Genomic DNA, 19,260 nt, shown 5'->3' with positions numbered 1-19,260 from the left:
TAAGCTTCTCAAGATGAGGACCATGTAGAACTTTTCCAGTTTTCTGTTCACTTCTTCTAATGAATCAGCCACAAGAAACTTTCTCAGCTCTTCCACAACAGCCCGAGCCTTACCCACATGAGCGATCATGTCATGGATGGTTTGCTTGAAGGCTGTAACCTTCATGGTTGCATCAAACAAGCTTTGGATATCATTGGCAAAGATTTCCTGGGCCTTCTTCCAAAAAGAACGACACATTTTAAATGATCTAAGAATCTTCAAAATATCTGGCTCAACTGATTGCCATAACATAGCGCAGAAGGAGAAAACTACAGTTCCACAGATTTAGGTCTTTTGTCGTTTGGAACGGAATCAGAAGCTTTCTCCAAGTGGTCATGGTGCCCTTGACCGAGAAACTACAGTTCCACGGAAGCAAACCACGATAGGTAATTCTTCCAGTTTAGTTTTGCAGTCGTGATGGTTGGGGTCCCAGAGAAGGAGAAAACAGGTCCAGAGTAAGCCATTGCAGATCCCAAACAAAAAACCCCAACACAAAAGAGGGAGAACACAAAAGGGTTGACAAAAAAACTTGTTGGAAGCGAGAGGTAAGGCCTGAAACGAGCTTAGGGGCTGACGACGAAGCTGCCGGGACCAAACGGGTCAGCTTCCGACGGCGCGTGGGCTTCACGCGTTAGAAATCGCGCGAGATAAGGGCGGCACATGGAAGCTTCGTTGGCGGCGCAACTTCCAGGTGTGGGTTGCGCTTTTCGAGGCAAACCTAATGCTGGCCTCGATGGAAAAAATGGCCGGAGATGACGGCGGCCGGCGGCGGCGGACGGCGGACAAAACCCGCTTTGATGCCAACTTAAAGACTAAGGTGAGTTGAGAAATTTCTCACTTTCTATCTTAGCTTTATTGATTTCAAAATAACACATATACAAGATACAAGAGAGAGAGAGAAGGACAATTGACAGTGACAATACACTGCTGCCTTCTGAATAAAGCTAACCAACTAAGCTACCAAACATAGAGAAATACTTAAATATTCAACATGTATCAATTGGAGGAAATGTTTTTTCTTGGAAAAGCAAGAAACAAAGTGTTGATGCTCACTCCAGTGCTGAAGCAGAGTATTTGGCCTTGGCCCTGGCTCTGGCTGGATACTTGTGAACTTGTTTGGATCAAACTTCAAGAGTCGAAGTTGTGAAGTTCAAGTAATGAAGCTATATTGTGACAATCAAGCCGCTCTTCACATTGCCTCTAACCCAGTATTTCGTGAGAGGACTAAACGTAGAGATTAATTGTCATTTCATTTGTGAATAAGTGTTGTCCTAGGAGATCATTACTGAATCTGTCAGCTCAAATGATCAACTTTTAGATATCCTAACAAAGTCATTGAGAGGTCCAAGAATTCAGTTTATTCGTTTGAAGCTTGGTGCATTTAACCTATATGCTCCAGCTTGAGGAGGAGTGTTCAGTTCTTTGTTCAAAGGCTGTTTTCTTTCCTCTATTTTGTTGTTAGTCTACTGCCATAGGTGGCATAGTCTGTACATCTTTTCTGTTCTCTCAGTGTACTCAGTTTTACCTATATATATATATATGTAGGCTATGTTGGTTAACACACTCAAGCATTATTATTGAACATTTTAATCTCAAGTGACACTAAGAAGTTAGAATAGAAGATTGAAATCTGAATCTTTATCTTTTTTGACAATAAAGTGGAATAGAATGGTGTTGAGGTTCTGTTGTGGCTACATTGCGGATGCATTGCAGCATTTTGTATGATTAATATCATTACCGCCATTGGGGGCTGTTGCGGTTGTGGGCAGCTCCGCAACAACAATATTGTGGCTGCAATTGCGGTTGCGGACGGTAATTTAAAAAGTGGGAGTCAACCCTGACCTTACAAGCTGCCAGTTTTGTGGCGTTGAGTTAGGCGTTAAGGCTAAATTCTAAGAGTTTTCATTTTTCCACATCTTTTATTAAGTGTTTTCTGTCATGAAAAAGGAAAAAAAATGCAATCCGTTTTAGTAATGTCCATATTAATTGTTTTGGATGCTTTGGTTTGCATTCCTTGTCCCGTGACTGCATTGATGTTTGTGATTATTGTCTGTTTTGGTGCTTGGTTATGTGAAATGACAAATATATTGTTTGAAGTTTTTCTCAATCTACTTCACTGTATTGCAGGTTGGACAATTGAGAGAAGTGTCCAACAAGGTTCACAATGCAGAACTGAAATTGTTTTTGGAAGTGGAGCTGGGGATGGTAACATTTTTATTAGGGAAATTGAATACTAATTTAATAGCATGAAACTTTAATGCTCAATTAAAACACTGTCCTGTTGGAAATCTGCATTCATGTTTAGGATTCACGTCCCATCGCACCACCTGACAAGACCAAGGATGATATATTACTTTTCTTCAAGCTATATGATCCTGAAAAAGAGGAGCTGCGGTACTGAGTAATTTCTTTATTTTAACATTTTTATGTGAGGCCTAGGTTAACTTAAGATTTATTTCACTATAATTGCAGTTATGTTGGAAGGCTCTTTGTGAAGTGTACTGGCAAGCCATTGGAAATCTTAACGAGGTTAAATGAAATGGCTGGTTATGACCCTGAAGAAGATATTGCACTTTATGAGGTTTGTTTGTATTGTCTCCTTTTACTCAGTTGTAACTTAATGAAACTGCTTGATACCACTTTGTTAGAAAAATAGAAAAGGAGAATAGAGGAGATTCTCTTCCATTTGGTACTCAAGTTAAATGGATTGGTACTCTATTTATAGTAGAGCAACCCATAACCATTACATGACTCTTCAATTAATACACTAAATGGGCATGATGTCAATAACCCTTCTAATTCTTAGTGGTTAGATAAGAATAATGCCCCTTTATGCTTATTAACTCCTACCCCTTCATCTTGTAAACACTAATTCACAAAATATGTAGTCTTCAACGCTGAAATTCTAGCATTTGGGTTTCATATTACCTAAATAAATTATTGTCTGTCTTTTACTGTGTCTCTACCCCCACCCACCCACACATACAAACCACAGTAACTATTAAATCTTGAAACTTCTTACATTTCATTTTACTAATTTAGCCATAAATCTTTCGGTTTGTATTTTATGATTACATGTAACTGAGATATCAGTTGGCACTTGGTGTATAACTGGTGTTGACTAGCTCCTTATCTTTATAACCTGTTGGCGTAGATTTTGTAATAAATTTTCAATTTTGTTTTCTATTTCAGTGTTTTTGCAACTAAATTTATTGGTGAATGGTATTTTGGCATTAGCGGTTCATAACAGATCAGTGCTTTATGTTCTATAGAAAATTAATTATACACAACTGAGTTATCATTTGGCTCTTTCCATGTAACTGGTGTTAACTAGCTCCTTTCCATTTTAACCCTTGAGATTAGATTTCAGTAATATATTTTCAATTTTCTTTTCTATTTCAGTGTTTTAGCCACTAAATTTATTTGGGAATGGTATTGGAATTAGTGCTTCATAAAAGCTCGGTGCTTTATGTTATACAGAAAATTAATTGGTTCCTGCAACCTAAAAAAATGGGGGAGGACCTTAAGACAGACGAAAACCTTAAATGATAGCTGTGTTGTGTTGTAACCTTGTCGGATTCATATCAGTATTGAATACTGCACTAATACTTCTGTTAAAATAGGAGAAATGAGTTATAATGGACTGAAAACCGTGTGCTAGAGTACACAACGGATGCGTGTTTATATAGGTCAATTACATAAATTTCACATAAATAGAGGATATTCTGTTTCCTCTAAATGTGCCTATAAACCACTATTATTAATAGAATCAGAACCTAATATTCTGATTTTCAACACTCCCCCTCATGCTGAAGCTTACTAAGCTTTAGCTTGTTAAAAAGAAATAATATATTCCCCACAAATAAATAAAAAAATATAAAAATGAGCTCCACAAAAAGAAAATGTTTGAAAGACAACTCAGGGATGCTTGCAAAGTCAGGGAGTACTGCAGAAAGATAACATTGCCAGGGAGCTGGAATAACCATCAGCCTAAGAAAATTTATGGCAAACAGCAAAGCAAGCTTTGACCTTCTTAAGAACCACATTTGGAAGCTTCAAACCGATATTAGTGGAGACCCAAGATTATTTAAATTTGTAAGAGGAAATCATCACAAATAGTCATGGGCAAGGAAAACAATGGCAGAAATGGACAACCAGCGAAGCACAGAAAAGCCACCAAGAAACATGCCAAAAAAGGACAGCGTCAAGATAAGCGACCCAGAAAGTTCTTCGCTGGAAAATGAGTGGTGGTCAGAAAACACTCTGGAAAAGGATGATGGCAGGATAGGTGACCGGAAAATTCTTTGCCAGAAAATGAATGGCAAGCAGAAGGTGGTGGCATGTGGGAGCCATCATGGAGAGACAAGAATCGACAATGCAAAGCAAAACACGTCAATGTACTGTACGATGCCCAAAATCTTAAACCAACAGAACAAGGGTTAGCAAAAAAGAGACACCGTCGAGCAAGCTTCGATGGAGTTGAAACTCCAGGGGTAGAGGAGCAATCAGTGGGTGACTCTGATGGTTGAATCATGGTTGGAATAGAAGCCGTATGTGCCAGTAAAGGTGCTGTTTGGCTGACTTTTGGCACTCCAAATTGGGAGCGCATGGAGGTGTGTGAGACATCCGATGGGGGAGCAGTGGCTGGATCTGGACATGTTGACCTAAGACGCCCCAAATCCAGTGGTTGTCTACTGGAAAATTTGTCGGAGTTGCAATGGCAGCCAATGACAATGGTTGGAAAAGTTGTCGACAAAACTGAAAATCAGAAAATGTAGAAAAGAATAGGATCCACCAGGGACAACGGTGGACACATTTTCCCGGGTAAGGGACGATTGTCGTGATACCTCTGTAAGGCTTTGGATACCATGTTAAAATAAGAGAAAATAAAGGTATAATTGACTGAAAATCGTGTGAATAGAGTACACACAACGGATGCGTGTTTATATAGGTTAATTACATTAAGTACACACAAATAGAGGATATTCTGTTTCCTCTAAATCAATGATAATGTGCCTATAAACCACTATTATTAATAGAATCAGAATATAATATTCTGATTTTCAACAACTTCCAATACTTTTATTTTCATTTATTTGTTTTTCTAATTCCTTTACAAATATTGATTAGAATACCACAGCAATTAAATGGTTCCTGCATAAATCCTATCAAAAAGGCAAGGACCATAAGGACATTTAGAAAAGATATAAGAGAAGAAAGAGGATTTTTGTATGTGTTAGACATTAGAAAAGCCTCTTGAGTCTCTGTTTACAATTTAATATAGATAGACACAGACTCTAACTAACTGAGCTGTTGTCCAGCTGTATTAACTAACTAGGGGTAACTCTAAGTAGAGTTAACTAACAGAGTTGGAGTTATTCACTCTTATACACTTACAGGACAGAAAATTTAAAAGATAGTGCATGAATACTGCATGAGTACTTCATATACTTTATTTTAATTACATTTATAATTTTTCTCTTGTTTATTTTTCATTTCTTTTACCAATATTGATTGGAATACCACAGTTTAAATGATAGCACCTATGTCTATACTTTTTTTAATTTAATTTCAGATTAATTTTATATGGTGCATTATGAGTTTTTTTTAATATATATTAGCAAAACATTATAACTGTGTTGTGTCTTATCTTTTTTTTTTTTTTTTAATTTTCCTTCTGTGCCATATGAGCCCTGTATCGTTTCCATACTTACTATTCTTTTTCTGATCTTAGACTTTGAGGGATGCAATTAGTAAATTGACCGAGCTTTTTTGTTTTTGTAGGAAATTAAGTTTGAACCAAATGTCATGTGTGAACCTATTGACAAGAAAGTAACATTTCGAACAAGCCAGGTGAGTTATATCCATAATTGATGCACAATTTTGTTCAGATTTTAAAAATATTCCTGGGGATCTTGGGAATGATATTACTGGGAATAATGATTGCAATGTTTGGTTGACAAAAACATTCTGAGGGCTGACTCTGACTGCTAGAAGAGGTGGGGAGTGGCTGGATTCCAGTGATCTGTCATCAGCTGTCAACTTCTGATGAAGCAGAGGTTGGTGGGATTCTGGTGACCAGGGGCTGTTGGTAGTCCTGGTCAACTATCAATTATGGCAGACGGTGGTGGATTATGGTGATGTGGGCAAAAGGTGCCTCCCTCTGCCAGTCAATGGTAGTGGCATTGAGTTGCCGAGGTGTGGCAATTTGTGATTGCATAAGGTGGCCACTTCTGAAAATGGTAAAGTGTTTATGGACTGCTTGCATGGCAGAAATATTCACATGCCATGAGAATAGAGCAAACCCACCCCTCCTTCCTCGGTATTAGAGTATTGTATAGAGAGCTGCAGTATTCAACTGCACTCTCATTTAAGTGAGGATAGTTAGGATTAGAGTTAGTTCTCTACCTGAGTTAGTAAGTTAGTTATTGACAACTGTTGACAGCTGTCATAACTAACTATCCTAAACTATATATACTCTTTTGTAACTCAGTTCAGCGCCAATAACAATTACAATTTCTTGATTCTCAAGTTTTCTCTCGTTCAGATGTCTTTTTTATCTTCTTTTCTGGTCTGTTAAGAACTCTATTATGGTATCTATAGCTCGGTGAGTATTAGAGTATTGTACAGAGAGTTGCAGTATTCAACTGCACTCTCTCAGTTAGTAATTAGTAGTTAGTGAGTTAGCTGTGGTTAGTTAACACCACTGAAGTTAGTTTGTAAGTTAGTTATTGACAACTGGCATAACTAACTACCTAACTCTATAAATTCAGGATCGTAACACAGATCAGTATCGTTATAATATTTTCTCATTTCTTCACTGAATCTTCCTGGAAGTGGCATGTTACACCCATAGTCTTGGCCAAGTCCCAACACATTACTGCTTGTCTGGTATGCTCCAATGTTGTTGGGCTTTTATTTTTTGTTGAAAACCCCAAGTCCAACCTTTCACTACTCTGCTCTTCCCAGTCAATTAGTTCCTTCAATCCACTGCCCTTCGATATAATGGGGAAGTCTCAAATTGGCCTGACTCATCAATGGGCTGGCTTATTTTCACGCTATTTATTCCATCCTCCTTTCCATATTCGGGTGCAACAACATTTGAGTTGTCTTTTTGCTTTCTACACCATGTATGTCTGGAATATACCTTCCAGACAAGCCCATTTGTTTTAGGCCCAATATCATTATTTTGCTTTATGTGAGACTCCACATTAGTGTCATTAGCAAAGCCCATTGCTGACCTGTCCCTCTCCTCTGCATGTGGTGCAACATGTGATCCCCTCCCTTTTAACTCAATATTTGCTGATGCGGATGGGCCCACTTCAAGTTCATTTCTTCCACTTTTGACAGTGTTGTTCCTTTCCTCTTCCCTTATTCCAGCTGTGTTTCCCATTTCCACCATACCCGTACCTGCCTCCATCTCCTGGCTACCACCTATTCTGTCTTTCGATAACCTCTCAACATAGGTAGTCTGCTGTGATGATGTTTGACTTTGAGACATAGCTGCCCCGATTGCGTTTTTTTTACTGTCAGTAGTTGAGTAAGTGACTGTTGACAGGATCTGGAGGTTATTGTCCTTTGGTCCACACATGTTTCTTTGTCCATTGGTCTTCTGCCGCTCGCTGTCCCTTCCTGTCTGGTTTCCACCATCATCGTCCGGTTGTCGGTTTTCTAGACGGATCTTCGCCTCCGACGAGGCATATTTAGACCACGCCGACGTTGCCATGTCGCTCTCGACAAAGCTTACCTCGTCGGAGGACCCAAGTGAACACCCTATTTATTAGAGTATATGTAATTAACTGTAAAAACAGTTTGCAAGGGCTGTTAACAGCCCTACACTTGTATCAAGATGTTAGTTTACTAACTGAATTCTGTTATTCAGTATCCTGTTATAAACTGAATTCTGCTATTCAGTTATCCTGTTATAATAGTATTCTGTTATTCTGTTATGTGCTTAGGCTGAAGGCCTAGAGGTCTATAAATATCTCTTTTGTAACTAACTTCTTAACTAAGTTTCAGACTCAATAATATCAATATCATTTCTCAATATTTTTCTCTCTTTCTCTGTTCTCTAAATCTAAAATGGTATCTAGAGCCAGTTTTTCGTGAAAGCTCTTCTCTTCGATTTTTCCAGTTTCTTCTTCCACATCCATGGCTTCCGCGTCTCAAGGTTTTGCTTCCCACTCTTTTCCGACCTCCATAGCTAAGAAGCTAGATGATTCCCTACCTACACTAGAGACAACATGTCGAACCAGTAATCAAATCACACAAACTGCACCGTTTTGTGGTGAATCCGATTGTTCCACCTCGATATCTCACGGAAGAGGATCGAATTGCCTACCGCGTCAATCAAATATGAGGCTTGAGAAGTTCAGAACCAAACGCTCCTCGTTTGACTCCAATCCACTCTCTTGAAGTCTGTTCTCTTGTGTTTTAGGCTCAAATCACTCCTATCAGGTGTGGGAGAATTTCATGAGCATTTAAGTCTTCTCACCAAATCGAGAGCGTGCCAGCTGCGAACTGCGATGTGTGCAGTTTCACTTTAAGGAAAATCAATGGATGAATATCTCCATAAGATTAAAGGCTACGCCGATGAGCTTGTCGGTGTTGGTGTTCCGGTTCACCATGAGGAGTACGTTGATGCAATTCTGGAAGGTTTCCCTTCTAATTATGCGCCAATTATCTCAGTGATCGAAAGTAAGAAATGAACTCCATCCATTGCTGAGATTGAAGCTCTGCTTTACGGTCACGAGACTTGTCTTGTTCGTTACAACAAAGACACTCAATTGCTCACTTCTCCATCCTTGAATTATACTCAAGGTTATTGGCATTCAAGTTCATATAAATATGAGTATAGACCCTTGTCTGCTCTCCTAACCTCCTATGGTATCTCTCACAGATTGATTTGTCCTCACACACATCATCAAAATGGTGTGGTTGAGAGAAAACACAGGCACATAGTTGATCTAGGTCTCACTTTATTACATTATGTAGCTTTACCTCTATAATTTTGGGACTAGGCCTTTACTACTGCTGTCTACCTAATTAATAGACTGCCTACTGCATCTCTAAACTTTGCTATTCCCTTTGTCACTCTTTTCAACAAAGATCCTGACTTCCATTTCCTTAAAACCTTTAGCTGTGCCTGTTTTCCTTTGTTAAGACCTTATCATACTCAAACTCAATTTTCGTTCTCAGGAATGTGTGTTCTTGGGGTACTCCTCATCTCATAAAGGCTATAAATGTCTGTCTTCAACTGGCAGAATTTATATTTCTAAGGATGTGCTGTCTAATGAGCTGAGATTTCCTTCATCTTATAGCCCAGTACAAAACATTACCTCCTATTTCAGTCTTAACCCTAATCTGTCTCCTCCTTGTGTAACTCCTACACCTTCGTCTTATCCATTGCTCATAATCCTGTGTTCCACAGTCGCATGAAACATATGGAAATTGATGTATTGTTTGTTAGGGAAAAGGTTCTGGTCAAGCAGCTTAAAGTCTTACGCATACCAGCTCTGGATCAGTGGGCAGATGTGCTGACCAACCCTCTTTTGTCAGCAAGTTTTGAAGTTCTCAGGGGAAAACTCAATGTGAAGTTTCCTCTGAAAATTCTCCCCCTTGAGTTGGGGGGGGGGGGGGGGGGGGGGTATTAGAGTATATGTAAGAATAACTGAAAACAGTTTGCATGGGCTGCTAGCTTTTCCTAACAGCCCCAAGCTAACAACCCCTCACTAGTATTAGGCTGTTAGTCTATTAACAGAATTTCCCTCCTATTTGTTAATTCTGTTTTGTACTTAGTTCGAAGGATCAGAGGCCTATAAATATTCCTTTGTAACTACCTCTGGAACTGAATTTCAGATTGAATAATATCAGTTCTCTCTCTCTAAATTTTCTCTCACTCTGTCTAAAAGCCAATAACAATTACAATTTCTTGATTCTCAAGTTTTCTCTCGTTCAGATATCTTCTTTTCTGTTCGGCTAAGAGCTCTATTACTCGGGAATGATAACTAGTACTAGAATGTTCAGGAAAAATATTCCTGGCAATCATGTTTGATTTCAAATATTTTTGGTAGTTTTGCCAAACATTGGAATCCATTATTCTATGTAACAATGCACATTATTGGAAAACATTTGGCAAACCAAATGCCTCAATTGAGTTTATTGACTTATATTCTATATTTGCAGCTGGAAGATGGAGATATCATATGCTTTCAGAAGGCTTCCTCTATGGACAGTGAGGAAAATGCCCGGTATCCAGACGTGCCCTCATATTTAGAATATGTGCACAATCGCCAGGTACTTTTATTGTTTGGGTTTACTGAATGCAAATTTGTTTAGTTTTTGGTGATGTGGATGTGAAACCTCCCAAATTCAGCCATTTTTTAAGTAGATTATCTTGCCTTCTTTTCACTGTGTGCCTATGCTTGTGTATATCTTTGTAATTAATTAATCTTGGAAATTTCATGTTAATATTGAAATGTGAGCTAAAATTGCTTATATATGTGATTTACTCTTAGGTGGTTCACTTTCGATCTCTGGATAGACCGAAGGAAGATGACTTTTTCCTGGAGATGTAAGCATCTTGGAACTTATTGGGGGCAAATTGTTAAGTTTGATACTATATAGATTTTTTACTAACGTGCAGATGTAGTTATTTATAGATAATTATGCTTAGCATTTTGTCCTCAGTCTTATATTTTCCCATATATTAATTTCTAGGTCAAGGCTTTTTACGTATGATGATGTGGTGGAGAGAGTAGCCCAACAACTTGGTCTGGATGATCCATCCAAAATACGGCTTACACCACACAACTGCTACTCCCAACAACCAAAACCCCAGCCTATTAAATACCGAGGGGTAGAACATTTGTCTGATATGTTAGTTCATTACAATCAGGTAACTATTGTTATATTAATCTTAATATCTTTTCTTGAAAAGGCAATAGATCTTATTCCTTTTCTCAATGTCAGACGTCGGATATATTATACTATGAAGTACTTGACATCCCTCTACCAGAATTACAAGGGTTGAAAACTCTAAAAGTTGCATTTCATCATGCCACTAAGGAGGAAGTGAGTATGTTTACCAAATTCTCTTCCATTTTTATGTAGATTTTTCTCATAACAGTTTCTTTGTTTCTTTAAATATTCTTATCAGGTGGTTATTCATACTATCCGACTCCCAAAGCAGAGCACTGTTGGGGATGTCCTTGATGATCTTAAAACAAAGGTGAAATTGTTAAGCTTTCATTCATTAACATGCTTACATACAAAACACGCTCAAAAGTCACACTGACTATCAAAAGGGAAATAAGAAGTGCCAATTAACTCTGTTTGAGATACCACACTGACTAGTGATGTGGCCAAGATGGTTGGGTATTAGTATAATACACTTAGTGGTGTAAGAATACACTAATATTGGGGGAGGGGGGATCCTCACCCCATGAGCTAGTTTTTGGGCTTGAGTTAGGCCCAAACCAAAATTCCAAGACTCAGCCATATTTACCTGATGTGAGATGATTGCAATGTAGGGCAAATACCAAATTTTCCTAATAATATTGGAAAATTTTCTAACATGAATAAATTTTAAAAATAAGTATACTATATTTCTATATATCATGCCCACTTTTTACTATTGCTTAGGTAGAGTTATCTGATCCTGAAGCTGAACTTCGGTTGCTTGAAGTCTTCTATCACAAAATATACAAGGTATGAAATTACACGCGTTGATGACTTGTGGATGTATTACTATATTTTGTTATTGTTTAAAAAAGAAATCATCTGGGAATCTTGATTAAATTTACTATTCAATTATGATCCTGCCCTCTGCCTGTCTGTTTTTGCTTGTGCTATTGACTATCACAAAAAAACACATTTTTATTGTTGAAATCTTTTTTTCCCCACTTCCTGCCCTTTCTGTGCAGGTCTTCCCTCCCAATGAAAAGATTGAAAGCATTAATGATCAATACTGGACACTACGAGCAGAGGAGGTAGGAATCTCTTTCTGTATGTGGGGCTAGATCAAGGGAGATAGCATTTAGTGTAATGTTGTATTCTTGCTTTTATTTGTTCAAATGATGATAACACTGCCCGACTCTTGTAAATATATAATTATGTTCTATTTTTGTTCAATTCCTCACAAAATAATTGTTATTCTTACATGGTCATATTCAAATGTAACAGATTCCAGAAGAAGAGAAAAATCTTGGTTCTCATGATCGTCTAATTCATGTTTACCATTTCAATAAAGAGACAGCTCAAAACCAAATGGTAATTAGTTTTTAATTCTTGTTTTTAGTGAAGTTTTAAAATTTTTGATGTCTTTGATATTTTATGCTGATATTAATTGTTTTACAAAAGTATTTATTTTGTTTTTCCTTGAAAATTTACAGCAAATTCAAAACTTTGGGGAACCTTTTTTTCTGGTTATACATGAAGGTGAAACTCTTGACGAAATTAAAGTGCGAATACAAAAGAAACTTCAAGTTCCTGATGATGAATTCTGCAAGGTGATTTCTCGTGTTATTTTTTTGGTGACCATCTTTTTGATTAATTTTGTTTGCTTGATGTTTTAATTGAGAAAAAGTTCATATGTACATTTGATTTCAGTTCACCTAACTGTTTTTTTTTTTTTACTATTTCTTGTTTGGCCAGTGGAAGTTTGCATTTCTATCACTAGGGCGTCCTGAGTACCTTCAAGATTCTGACGTTGTTTCCAGTCGTTTTCAGGTTGAGACTTCATTGTAATTTTTTTTCTTAAAAAGATATCCGCTATATTCATGTTTGAATTTGTGATTACATTGTACTTGTTTTGGTATCCTATGATAGAGAAGAGATGTTTATGGTGCTTGGGAGCAATATCTTGGTTTGGAGCATACTGACAATGCTCCTAAAAGATCATATGCTGTCAACCAGGTTAGTGAATTTTCTGATGAGTAAGCCTTCTTTTGTTTTGGGGGTAAAAAACTTGCTTTTGTTTACACCATTCAAAATTATATGGCTTTTGTTTTCAGAATCGCCACACATTTGAGAAGCCAGTAAAGATTTATAATTAGGAAACTGCTATATTGATGAAGATGGCATTGTTATATTTCTATGGGCTTGTAAACATGGTGAAGATGGCAAAAGGCAACTATTTATAGGACTAATGAATCCAGCAATTCAGGTGGTGTCTGCAGACTTTAAGTTAATTTGTGGTATGTAATTCTTTGTCAATGGAGTAGCATTGCTCTCAACATCTTGTATCTGCCAACCGCAGCGCCTTGAGCTTTTTACTGCTTCCGTTTTTATATGGAGGTTCTACAAGTTGAGGTCATTGATCATCATCGCTGAAACTGTATCAGTACATAAGATTTTTGGAATAGTGAGTGTATACAGGGTATAGTTGGTTGACTTTTGTCATTTTCTTTGATTGCTTGCTGATTTTGTCCAGTTAGAAGAAGTGTTAATCTAAGTGAGGGCTGCATAATGGTGTAGCAGAGACAGCTTTTTTATGTAATGTAAAAGATTTACGAGCTTCCATATATCTATTTGGTCAGCATAAAATTTTCATATGATGTTTTTTCTTGTTCCCCCGTCACATTTAGCTATGAATAGAACATTGGAGAAAAAAAAATTGTAAGCGCTTTCTCACTTCAGCTATATGAATAATGGCTATTATATTGGATGTTGACATTTTCCTTCTAGTTGTGGAAAAAATGTAAACGCCAGTTAGGTGATTAGATGCTAGTAGGAAGAGAAATGCGTTTTTGTTATTTTATTTTCCTTGTCTCGAGCTTAATGAGAGAAATATCGATGCTGCATTGTATCCTCTCGAGTTTAATGTCAGAAACGATGCTGCTTCTTTGTTACTTCATTTCATTGCACTCGTAAGTGTAAATTATTGTGATTATTGAGCAAAATATATATGCAGTGGATACTGTACTGATGTTATTGTTAGCTTACGCAAATAAAACACGTATTCAGTAGGAGTAAGACACGTGACAAATAGTGAAATATTTTTGGTTTAAATTGTTAAGTTGATAAATTTTTGAATTTTGTTTTAGGTTTTTAAAGTGGGGAAAGTAATTTTCAAGGGGATTCGAAGTTCTATTGTTCTAAAATATATTGTTTGGATAGTTTGTTGGGAAGAATATAAAATTTGGGAATTTTAATGAGAAATTTTAATTAACTGAAATTTAAGAATTTTAAATTCCTTCTAAAAACAGAATTTGGGAATTCTTTTTACGTTCGCTCTACATCGTTCTTACATACCATTATTTCTCGTCAATGGTGATTTCAAATGTGCTCGAAAGCGTAGGCACTGCTTATTGCCACCATTCACGCTGACTCGGATCTCACATGGCCTTTTCTCTATGACGCAAATTTAGTGACACCTCCGCCAATGGTTTCTTTGACTACGACGATTCAGATTCCCATGATTCCTTCAATGCAAGAACAAAGATTCAGACTCCTGCGCCTCCTTCACCGGCAAGAGCAATGATCCGATTACTCCTTTATTAAGAGCAACAAAGAGGATAGAAATAGCAAGCAGAATCATGCAACCATTGTTTACCAATGATGTGATGAAGTTCTTCATCAAGAACTAGGATTAAAATCGACGAAAAATAAAATTAAAGGTGTATTTTAAAATCAGGTTTAAATTGTTTATAAAAACAATATTTTAAAATATAATAAATTTAAATAATACAATTAAGTTTTTATACATTTTAAATTTCTCGAAATTTTATATTTCCTTATCCAGATGCATCCTTCTTTTCTTTTGTGTTGGATCTTTGAATCCTGATATATTAATTTTGTTTTGAATCATCTCATGTGTTAAGTAATGCCGTGTTTTCTAAATTTTGGTTCTGACTGTTTAAAAATTGTTATAATTAACTAAAGCAAAAACAACCTGCACATGCATAGAAGTCACCTTCCATTGTTAAGTTGAAACAAGTATTCTTTTTACTGTTGCATATTTTGGTTAGATATTTTGAAAGATTAACATACTATTTAATTAATTTAATTACTTATTTTAATGTCAATTAATGTCATGTTTTAATTGTAATTATTATCTTTTTTAATTATATTAATTAGCCATTATTTCTAATTAATTATTATGAATATTTATATTGAAGAATGTTTAGAGAAAGAGCATCAGATCATTTCCTCCTTCCGTGAATTCTTGAGTTTGTCTTTATTCACAAAAGAATTTTTTAGTTCTTGTCCCAAATTAATTTTGGAAAGAATCTGTTATATGATTGGGGCTTGCACATATTATATCAGTCATTGAGGAGAGTGTAATTTTACATATTTCATGAATAAATCGATTTGTGATTCGTCATTGATCGTGATAATTCATCATAAGAACAACAATCTCAATTGCAATTCAAATTTTTGTGTTCTTCATAACAAAACTGGGGATTTTATGACGTGGACGTTCGAACCACCATCACGTTGCTATGACATTAATTTTTGAAGCCGACACAGGTCATTCTGGAGTTCCTCTTGACGTCTGTCGAGCCCTCCATCACTAGGAAGTCTAATGAATTTTTTTCCAAAATATAAAAATAATTACAAAAATATATAACCCCTCCTATTATTTGCCCCAATATTTTCGGGTCCAATTTGTAATTTTGTCTTGAGAATTTGGGTCTCCCAAATCCCAATTCTCAACATGTTTTTTTTAAAAAAATTATTTTTTAATTTTTTTATAAATATATATAGATAAAGAAAAATGATAAAATTGGAGAAAATTATTGTATAATTTTTTAGTTACGATGTGTATTTTTTAACTAAATTTATATGTCGTTGACGGTTTTATTTTGTTATGTATGAATAAATAATTAATACATCTTTCTTATATAATAGACATAAAATTAAAAAATGCGGTAACTAAGATGATAGACGATAATAACGAAACATACTAAAAAATATAATTGCAACACAATTACAACGAAACTAACGATAATCTGAGAAATGTTGGACAAGAGACATGTCTTCTTCCATTTTGATTACTGATTTGTTAAAAATAGCTAAAATTTCTATTGGGCAGAATCGTTTTCAATAGTTGGATTGTATTAATACCTTTAGCACGTCTTCGTCATTTTTCAATTATGTTGTTATTTCATATTCGATTATATTTTCTGAATACTTAGCATGACTTGGTTGTCGAAAGAACAATCGTCTTACCATCTGTGATTTGTGAATTCCATAAGGGGAAATCCCATAGGTGCAACTTGCTTGATTAAATCCTTGAGTTTATCCATGCTACATCCCGAAGGAATGTCAAATCTTATTGGATTTGTTTTAGTGAAGGAGTAACCCAAAAACCCACCTTGGCGTGGTATGTTCCACTTCCCGTTGTAATACAGAATTACATCATGAGTAGGAGTGATAGTGGATTGAAGCAAGTTGAGTATATCATCCGGTGTTCTATTGATGGTACATAATAATTCTATAGAGCCAACACACGAGTATTTCTTATTGCACATTAACATTGTGTAAACATCATCATCATTCTTCAATTATAGAGATTGAAAAACATATTGCTGACCTGCATCTATGAATGACAGTCGGTAGTAGATTTCAACCACTAATTGATCGTTGGTTAGCTGAAGGGTGTTGTGCATTTTACTCTTGAGTGTTTCAAAAGAAAAGTCATTAGGAACTCGCATTGGTTTTATAGTGGAACTTTGAAAATAAACACCAGTTTGGTTGTGAGTGATTGATCCATTTGGAAAAATGAAGGCTAATCTCAAGTTAGCAATGATCTGACTACTTGTTTCTCCCAAGAATGTCATAATATTAAGATTGATTTGGTTTGTAAAGGTATGTTGTGTGAAATTGTGTGGTTGTATTGAGGGTGTATAATGTTATTTATAGTTGTATGAGCATTTTGCCCTGTTGATATGTATTGAAATCTCATAAGGTTAGAATTGTAAAGTGTAAATTGCAAAGTGTTGTGAATTTCGATTGTTATGTTACCATACCACCTACTACAGTAGAAGTGGATAAACTGGAAATTGTTAACTTAAACAACAACCTTTAATTTATTTCATTACGTAAAGTGATCGCTGAACATGGACATAAGACACTACATGAAAACCTCATAGCAGAAACAACTAAGACATGAATCATTCCTAGATTACCAATCCTGTTTGAATATTGTTTCGTGGGATGGAGACATGTTACTTCCTTTGGGCCCGAAAGAGGAGTTAGTATCACTATCATGGTTATTAACCCAACAACTCTCATATTCATTCGATAGGTCCTCAAGATTGGAGGTTGAGTCATGTTGGTTGGTTGGTGGGTTATTATTGTCACAAAATATGACAAATAACTCCACAAATGGTAGTAGTGGGTTGTTGTAAAAAATGTTGGATATTTTTCGAGCATTAGCATCATCTCGCAAAATAAAAAATGTGTACATATAACGTTGTCCTGACTCAAATATGGGGCACCGAAAGTGGAGATGTTGGATATGTTGATGTGGTTCAATGTTTAGTTTTTGGTGAACAAGTTCAAGCAATTGTGTAAAGGTTATAGCCTTGTTGACCATGAAAGTTTTTGTGTTGTTACTAATGAAGGTGGTGCCCTCATTAATGTTGCAGATTTGCTTGTTGTTATAAACACAAACATATGCAATTGGGTGACACATTGTGGTAGGGGTTGAGATGAATATTTGACTACGAATGTATTTAGCTGTAGTGGTATTAATAGAATTTGCTTCTAGTTGGGTGAGTCACTAGTTAACTGTGCATTTAGATGAACTGGTAAATGAGCACTTCAGCATAGTTGCAAGGGTCCAAATCATAGTTTTTTTTTTATTTTGTGCTCCTATTTTGAGGTGGTTGTCCATGGAACTGATGCACAATATTTTTTTTGAGTTATTTGAAGTTCAAACTATGAAAAAAATGTGAAACAAATATCATTAATGTGTTGGACATAAATTGAAAAAAATGTAGAACATGGATACTTAAACATAGTTGCAAGGGTCCAAATCATAGTTTTTTTGATTTTGTGCTCCTACTTTTAGGTGGTTGTCCATGGAACTGGTGCACGATATATAATGTTTTTTTTGGATTCCTTGACGTTCAAACTATGGAAAAAATGTGTCATGGATATAATTAATGTGTTGGACATAAATGAACAAAAATGCAGAACATGCGCACTAAAGCATAGTTGCAAGGGTCCAAATCATAGTTTTATTTTATTTTATTTTGTGCTCCTATTTTGAGGTTGTTGTCCATGGATTTGGTGCACAATATATATTTTTTGGAGTCTTTGACGTTCAAACTACGGAAAAAATGTGTCATGGATATTATAAATGTGTTTGGACATAAATTAAAAAAATGCAGAACATGAACATTTAAGCATAGTTGCAAGGGTCTAAATCATAGTTTTTTTGATTTTGTGCTCCTATTTTTAGGTGGTTGTCCATCAAAATGATGCATGATATTTTTTTTTGGATTCCTTGACGTTCAAACTATGGAAAAAATGTGTCATGGATATCATTAATATGTTGGACATAAATTAGAAAAAATGTAGAACATGGGCACTAAAGCATAGTTGCAAGGGTCCAAATCATAGTTTTTTTTTTTTAAATTTTGTGCTCCTATTTTGAGGTAGTTGTCCATGGATTTGGTGCACGATATTTTTTTGGAGTCTTTGACCTTCAAACTACAGAAAAAATGTGTCGTGGATATTATAAATGTGTTTGGAAATAAATTAAAAAATGCAGAACATGGACACTTAAGCATAATTGCAAGGGTCCAAATCAAAGTTTTATTTTATTTTATTTTGTGCTATTATTTTGAGGTGGTTGTCCATGGAATTGGTGCATGATATATATTTTTTGGATTCTTTGACATTCAAACTATGGAAAAAATGTGTCACGAATATTATAAATGTGTTTGGACATAACTTAAAAAAAATGCAGAACATGGGCCCTTAAGCTTAATTGGGATTTTGTCCGTTGGTTGTGTGCAGTTGTTCACTATGCGGTCACATGCAATGATACTTGGCATGAGAGACTGTCTTGCACATGGCTTTTGTCTGAATGTGAGGCCTCGAGATTCCAAAGGCCATAAAATAAACAATGATATAATCATGCCTCGTGATTCCAATTTCCATTAAAACGAAAGCCTTATTGTAACACCTTAAGATTCCAAAACCCCTCTACACGATTGTCTTATTGTCATGCCTCTAGCTTCCAAAGCACGCCTGCCTCTATATTTA

General features: G+C 36.0%; 1 protein-coding gene across 2 annotated transcripts in view; it reads left to right on the top strand.

Moving 5' to 3' along the window:
• Positions 1 to 13,724, top strand: part of LOC114403020 (ubiquitin carboxyl-terminal hydrolase 12-like) — a 45,286-nt gene extending 31,562 nt beyond the window's left edge. For both annotated transcript variants that reach the window (XM_028365731.1, XM_028365730.1), the window contains exons 17-32: positions 2,167 to 2,244; positions 2,345 to 2,433; positions 2,512 to 2,620; positions 5,824 to 5,892; positions 10,225 to 10,335; positions 10,557 to 10,612; positions 10,759 to 10,936; positions 11,011 to 11,112; positions 11,198 to 11,269; positions 11,683 to 11,748; positions 11,964 to 12,029; positions 12,223 to 12,309; positions 12,432 to 12,548; positions 12,694 to 12,768; positions 12,868 to 12,954; positions 13,053 to 13,724. In XM_028365731.1, the coding sequence (XP_028221532.1) occupies positions 2,167 to 2,244; positions 2,345 to 2,433; positions 2,512 to 2,620; positions 5,824 to 5,892; positions 10,225 to 10,335; positions 10,557 to 10,612; positions 10,759 to 10,936; positions 11,011 to 11,112; positions 11,198 to 11,269; positions 11,683 to 11,748; positions 11,964 to 12,029; positions 12,223 to 12,309; positions 12,432 to 12,548; positions 12,694 to 12,768; positions 12,868 to 12,954; positions 13,053 to 13,094 (1,404 nt within the window). In that variant the 3' untranslated portion in view covers positions 13,095 to 13,724. The remainder of the gene's footprint in view (positions 1 to 2,166; positions 2,245 to 2,344; positions 2,434 to 2,511; positions 2,621 to 5,823; positions 5,893 to 10,224; positions 10,336 to 10,556; positions 10,613 to 10,758; positions 10,937 to 11,010; positions 11,113 to 11,197; positions 11,270 to 11,682; positions 11,749 to 11,963; positions 12,030 to 12,222; positions 12,310 to 12,431; positions 12,549 to 12,693; positions 12,769 to 12,867; positions 12,955 to 13,052) is intronic.
• Positions 13,725 to 19,260: the final 5,536 nt, after the last annotated feature.

This window comes from Glycine soja, chromosome 20 (assembly GCF_004193775.1).
Source record: "Glycine soja cultivar W05 chromosome 20, ASM419377v2, whole genome shotgun sequence".
NCBI classification, from domain to species: domain Eukaryota; kingdom Viridiplantae; phylum Streptophyta; class Magnoliopsida; order Fabales; family Fabaceae; genus Glycine; species Glycine soja.
This window is presented reverse-complemented; position numbering and strand designations above follow the sequence as displayed.